Genomic DNA, 6228 nt, shown 5'->3' on the forward strand with positions numbered 1-6228 from the left:
GCATCAGATGGCACAGAAATTGAGAAGCAACTAGTTCGAGATCTCGGAGTGTTGATGAGTACTGATGCCACGTTTGATGCCCATATCAAGGAAATAGTCTTGCACAGCCAGCAATGGATGGAGTGGATATGGCAGATATTTCGAACGAGAGAAGCAGCACCAATGATTACACTCTTCAGAGCCCTTGTCTTGAGTATTGCTGCCAACTTTGGTTGCCATTCAAGGCAGGTGCGGTGCGGAAATTAGAGGCAGTGCAGCGGACCTTCATGCACAGGATCAGAGGCATGAGGGAGCTGAACCTGAACTACTGGGAAAGGCAGAAACACCTGGGACTGTACTCACTGGAGAGGAGAAAAGAAAGGTATATCATACTGTACACTTGGAAGATGATCACTGGACTGGCTCCCAACATTGAGAGTGAGACCTCCAAAACAGTGACACGTTACAACGATAGGAGGGGTAGACCGTGCAAGGTTCCCCCATTTAATAACTGAACAGCGGCCAGAGTACAGACTCGTGGTGAGGGATTGCTGTTCATTGTAGGACCGAGGCTCTTTAATGTCCTGCCAAAAGCGCTGGAAGGAGGGGAGTTCACCCTTGCAACATTCAAGAGACAATTGGTTGAGAAAGATCCTGGATTGTCCAGTAATGGGAAACTACCCCCAACAAGTGACAAGCAACTGAATCTTGCACCAGCTGGCCCAAAGGAGGGCAAATATACAGAACACGTCCAACTTTACATCCGGGACCCAAGGACAGGGTGATCTGCCTAGCAAAGACTCGGAGATGGAGGATGACAAAGGCCGCCAGCGCATCTGCGTGACCGGGGATTTGGAAGTCCCGTACTCATCATAAGGTCATAAGGTCATGTGGTATATTCCTTTGGCTACTCTTCTTAATTTAACCCAAAGTATAATTTGTAATTCCTGCTGTCTATCAAGTAACCCAATACAAGTGTAAATTTTATTTGATACATGTAATGGTTTCTGATCCTAACTCTACTTTCCTGTTACAGCAGTCTTATTGCTTGAGAGAATTAATATCAGTTCAAAAGAATTTAACGTGTTCCTGATCTTGTTGTGTCTTGGAAAATCTAATGGCACAAAGTGAGAGCACTGCTACATCAATTGGTGAGCAAACTGATGACTTAGTTCCTCCTACAAGAGATGTTTTGGTTGATGGGATCATGGGTATGTTGAAGCCCTGTCTTGATCAGCTTGATGATCGGGTTCGTCAAACCAGGTTTGTGTATGTTTATGGTTGCAGCTGTCATAGTTTAGAAATTTTGTATCAATGTCTTCATTTTCGTAGATTTTTGCTATATGTAGCTATTAAATTAGTCAAGATGATCCATACTACTACATTGTCTGTTGCTAATTTATTCTGTAATAAAACTTTTGGTGTTCCAAGGATAATGAGCTTTAACATGGAAGAAGTGTTTGATAATGATACCGTACTAATCAAAGTATGGATTTCAGAACAAGTCAAAGTGATTTACAGCTGCAGTTGGAGGGACTACAGCAGCAGCTGACTGCAGTGCAGCATCAAACGCAGTGTCCGCTTCAGCTTGATCTATACATAAAGAAGCTACAGAATGCCAAGAGAAGAGTTGTTGTTGTCAACAATATCTTACAAACAACCCAAGTAAGGAATTATTTCAGTTTAAACCTTATGAAATCATACTTTTGTAATGTACCTAGAATAATTTATCTTTAACTGACATGAAAAAGATTTTGATTACCCAACTGTTGGATGATGTTTTGAATTGCATGTAGCTACTTAGTGATGGTAGGTATATGTTACATCTTGATGTTCTTCAATGAATTATGATGGTACATGTGGTACGTAATTGTTCTATAATTGAAACCTGCTTGTTATCTTTCATTGTTACAAGATCTAATATAGGTATACATGTTGTTGGTAATGGTTAGATCAGTGGCATTGTCTCCCTAAGAAAAGTAGGTACTAGGTAATATATTTATACTTCTTTGAGGTTGCTAATTCTATAACTTGCATTATGCCTGAGGCAAAAAATAAATTTTTTTATAATCAGTAATGAATTTTTCAGGAACGTCTAAATAAACTTCATGTTCAAGTCACCAAGGAGACAAGTCGGCGTAGAGCTCTCCTAGACCCAACTGTGTCAAGTCCTTCTAATTCCTTCCTGGCATCAGCTGATGCAAGAAATTCTGCACTGACTTGATCTTCACACACCACCATGATCACTCTGGCAGCTCACGAAGCCATTACTTCTGTTATTGACTTGAACAAATCCTAGTCACTTTGTATCTATGTGCTATTGTTTGCAAGTTGTGGCAGTGTTTGTAAGCATTTAAAACGAAAATAATTTAATGAATAAATAGTAATATGTTCTTAGAGTTTATTCATAAAATATCTGAAGACTGTTTATTAAAAATGTTTTGAATTTCTACATATTTTATTTAAGTTGTGATTGATCATTCAGATAAGTTTGTTTGAATTCTCATTTTGATGCTCTGATAAAATCAATACTATTTATGATGTGATCTAGAATTCTCTCAGTAAAGGTTGTCATTCAAATTATCTAAACTTCTTCAATATTTTTATATATATATGCGCATCTCTGACTTCAATATTAAATTAATTGCATCCAATTTTGGTGCAAACTTCAGGCATACACTAATATGTGATATTTGGACCTGAATTTGATCTCTCTCGTACTTTTTATTATTATTTGATTTCATCTTGATTGCAGATACGAAATTTTGTGAGTCTAAATTATTTTGATGGGTAAAGTCCTTCATTCTAAGTTGATTTTGAGCCAAATTTAGGTGTAAAATCAGAGTTTTGTTGGAGGAGTTGCAATTAATACTACGACTCCTTTACAGAATTTGTAATATAGAACGTCGTGGCGATGTCAAAGATTGCGACACCAGACATTAGTCATTTGACAGCACAAGATTACGAGAGTATTTACGAGCCGGCTGAGGATAGCTTCTTGATGCTAGATGCATTAGAAAATGAGCTCCCTTTGATAATGGCTATGAAGCCTTCCTTGTGCGTGGAGGTAGGACCGGGTTCTGGGGTTCTGATCACAGGCCTTGCAACAGCCCTTGGGCCCGCTTGCTCATATATTGCTGCAGATGTGAACATGAAGGCGTGTATGGCCACGGTTGCCACGGCACAGAAGAACGCTTGCAGCGTAGAAACGTTTTGTTCAGACCTCTTGTCCGGCTGTGGTCGCCAACTTGATGGGAAAGTTGATGTGCTGATATTCAACCCGCCATATGTGGTGACTCCTCCAGAAGAGGTTGCTGCTGGAGACCTGCAGCACACCTGGGCAGGAGGTCGCAAAGGACGTCAGGTGCTAGACCGACTCATGCCTGAGGTTCCTCGCCTGCTAACGCCTCAAGGACGTTTCTATCTTTTGATTGAACGCGAGAATGACCCTGAAGAAATTAATGCCATTTTTAGATCAATGGAGCTTTTTGGGAAAAAAATATTAGAGAGAAAAACTGGGCCTGAGCATCTCGCAATTTGGGTTTACACTAAGCTTGATCGAGCATTGTGATGGTTAAGATCATCCTTTCATTTTCGGTTGAGACATCTTTTTACGAATTCGAAACAGGTCTAAAAATCCTGGCATCTGGAGTTATCCCTAAAATTTCTTGGTATAACTGAGATCTGTGATTGCTTCGAGATGTTTCATCGTGAATGAACCTCAATGTTTTATCACAAATTTTAAACTGCATTACGCATTATTGTTTATAATTTGCCTCATCTTAATATTATTAATCTTTTTTGTAGTTCAGATCTCAACATTCCATTATTATTGTTACAACTCTGTACATAATCCTAATATAACCCGTGTAGACGTAGAGCTTCGCTTGCACTAAGCTGCATTAGGTATTGACCACCACTTACTGATCTCAGTGCCCAAATTTAGTGAGACTATGGCTAAAATTAATCTTGGTTCACGAATATATGTCACTACATTGAATTCAACCATAGTCTGTCTTAACTGAATGAGTCTGCTAAGCCTACCTAAAAAACACTATCAGCTACATTATTTCACAGGATCAGAGCAATTTATTCTTCTTTGATAAACCATGACACCTGCTTTTGTGCGACTGTCTTCCTTCTCAGTCTTGTTTCGTGATGTGAAGTTCAGCGTTAGATGTAGAATTTCGGTTAATCCAGCTTGATCGCCATCAGCACAATCTCAATCTTAGTAAAATCAACCCGCTTTTCTTCGCCATCCGCATATCGCTAACTCTTGTCTTGCATATCGGGAGAACGAACAGTTTGTGCCAAAATTCTGTATTAGAGTTTATAGATCAAATTAGTGGTTGCTTTGGTCGCGTTTAATTCTCACGTCTCCCGCATGCTAAGTGTATTGATTACCGCTTCAAGGTCGGTTATTTTAGCGACTGATCAAGAGCGAATATATTAACTTGAACTTCATTATAAAGTGAAGAAAATATGGAGAAAATTTGTCATTGTTTTGTCATTGTCTGTAAAACGTACGATGTGCGTCATCTATGTCATCATGACAACGTTTCATTGCATGCATAAGCAGTGCTTACATTTTTTCCTCCGCACGATTGGTCATCGAGAATTCAATTTTACTGTCTAGACTTAGGTTTAGTTATTTGTGTAATACTGGCGCTGTTGTTTCTGCATTTTTACTTGGCATGACTTCGCTTTTCATCGATCTTACTATTCTTGTAGTCCTGACATCCAAGAGTGTTAAGCTGACAACAGCATCAGCGCAGTCTTATTCGTCATTTTTTATATGCATATTATTACCATATTTTTTCTATGCATATCATTACCATCTTGATTATTACTGTTTATTAGAATACATTTGTAGGACTCACTCAAGTCTAAATACAATCTTATGACGGAGCATTATTTTTTCTGCAATTTTCCTGCCGCAGGGGGTGTGGAGCAGCTGGCATTTCCGGTGATGTTCTTGGCATCATTTTGTTATCATTTTTATCAAGTAATTACTCATTGTAAACGAATGCCCGTTGCTTGTTTGGAACTATTGCTCGTGGTAATTGTCCTCTTGCCTTCATCATTTTTATCGTCATTGTATCTTCTATCGATGTCCACTATAAAGCATTGAAATGAAGCAATATACCAATAAATAATTCAGCGAAACAGATCGAATGATTCAGTATCTTGCCGAGAGAAATTTTTTGGATGTATTCTCAATGATTGTTTGTACTCTGTGAAAGCAAGCACATTTTAAAATAGCTTCATGAGGCAGCTAAGATCAATAATGAAAATACAAGTTTGTGCTAAGACTTTAGAATTGCTCCTGAAGTTAATTTTCTTTGCTAGCCTCTGTGACTTTATCAACGAGAATTTTTTATCTTGCCATGGCAGTGCCTTTCGATGCGCTGTTAGACCTGATATTTCTTTAGCCGAACTTCCTGGTCGCGGAATATTCTTGTTCCTGAACTTTGGTCCATGGTCGCGTGTTATAAATATAATACTTACATATTAATATTTATCAATATAAATAAATATTTATATGCCGCTGCTCACACTTGGAGGTGTATTCCGGCGTCCTCCCGGCTCCCTTAGCAATCGGGCTTATTAGTGAAGAATTGCACAGTTGTTTCAAGTCATGGGTGATTCGCTTAGTTGTTATAAGGTTTGCTTGCAACACAATTAATTTTATCAAAGGTCATTTAATGAACGATCGATGCGTTTGTGACACACTTTTATTATAATGACAACGGAGCCAAATGCAGCTCACTAACATGAAGAATAATTACTAGACTGGCATCTATTACTCTTCTAATGCAATCGTTAGCTGTTGCATTATTTTTGTCGCACTATCAGGAACAGTCCCGTCATCTTTAATCGATGTCGGGTAACATGAACGTTGTTATAAACTCGCATTTATTAGTGTGCTGGGTGAAAACGTGTTACAAAAGCTTAGTTAAAAATTTAAAAGCTAAGAATAGTCCATAAAAATTCGTATCTTAGTAGAAAACGTTTCGGAGTCCAGCTCCATCGTCAGTTCGTAGAATCTAGAATTCAGCAGCTCCTATCTCCTTGAAATTGTGAATAGATATTCTTTTTGTGCTCTATTATTTGTAAATTTAGGTTTTTATTTTCGTTCTGTGCTTTCAATTGTATTACTTTGTGACTTGCTATATGAATTCTAGATTCTACTAACTGACGATTGAGCTGGACTCCGAAACGTTTTCTACTAAGATACGAATTTTTGTG

General features: G+C 38.4%; 2 protein-coding genes across 2 annotated transcripts; both read left to right on the forward strand.

The window, feature by feature from the left end:
• The first annotated feature begins 641 nt into the window (after window positions 1-641).
• Window positions 642-2378, forward strand: LOC108677604 (SNARE-associated protein Snapin-like). The gene is made up of 3 exons (XM_018165851.2): window positions 642-1242; window positions 1479-1644; window positions 2069-2378. Exons 1-3 carry the CDS (start codon window positions 1097-1099, stop codon window positions 2201-2203), a joined length of 447 nt encoding a protein of 148 aa, XP_018021340.1. The 5' UTR covers window positions 642-1096; the 3' UTR covers window positions 2204-2378.
• Window positions 2379-2403: 25 nt separating this feature from the next.
• LOC108677603 (methyltransferase N6AMT1-like) lies at window positions 2404-4887 on the forward strand. The gene has a single exon (XM_018165850.2). The coding sequence runs from the start codon at window positions 2894-2896 to the stop codon at window positions 3548-3550; it is 657 nt and encodes a 218-aa protein (XP_018021339.1). The 5' UTR covers window positions 2404-2893; the 3' UTR covers window positions 3551-4887.
• Window positions 4888-6228: the final 1341 nt, after the last annotated feature.

This window comes from Hyalella azteca, unplaced genomic scaffold (genome assembly GCF_000764305.2).
Source record: "Hyalella azteca isolate HAZT.00-mixed unplaced genomic scaffold, Hazt_2.0.2 contig14037, whole genome shotgun sequence".
Taxonomy (NCBI): Eukaryota; Metazoa; Arthropoda; class Malacostraca; order Amphipoda; family Hyalellidae; genus Hyalella; species Hyalella azteca.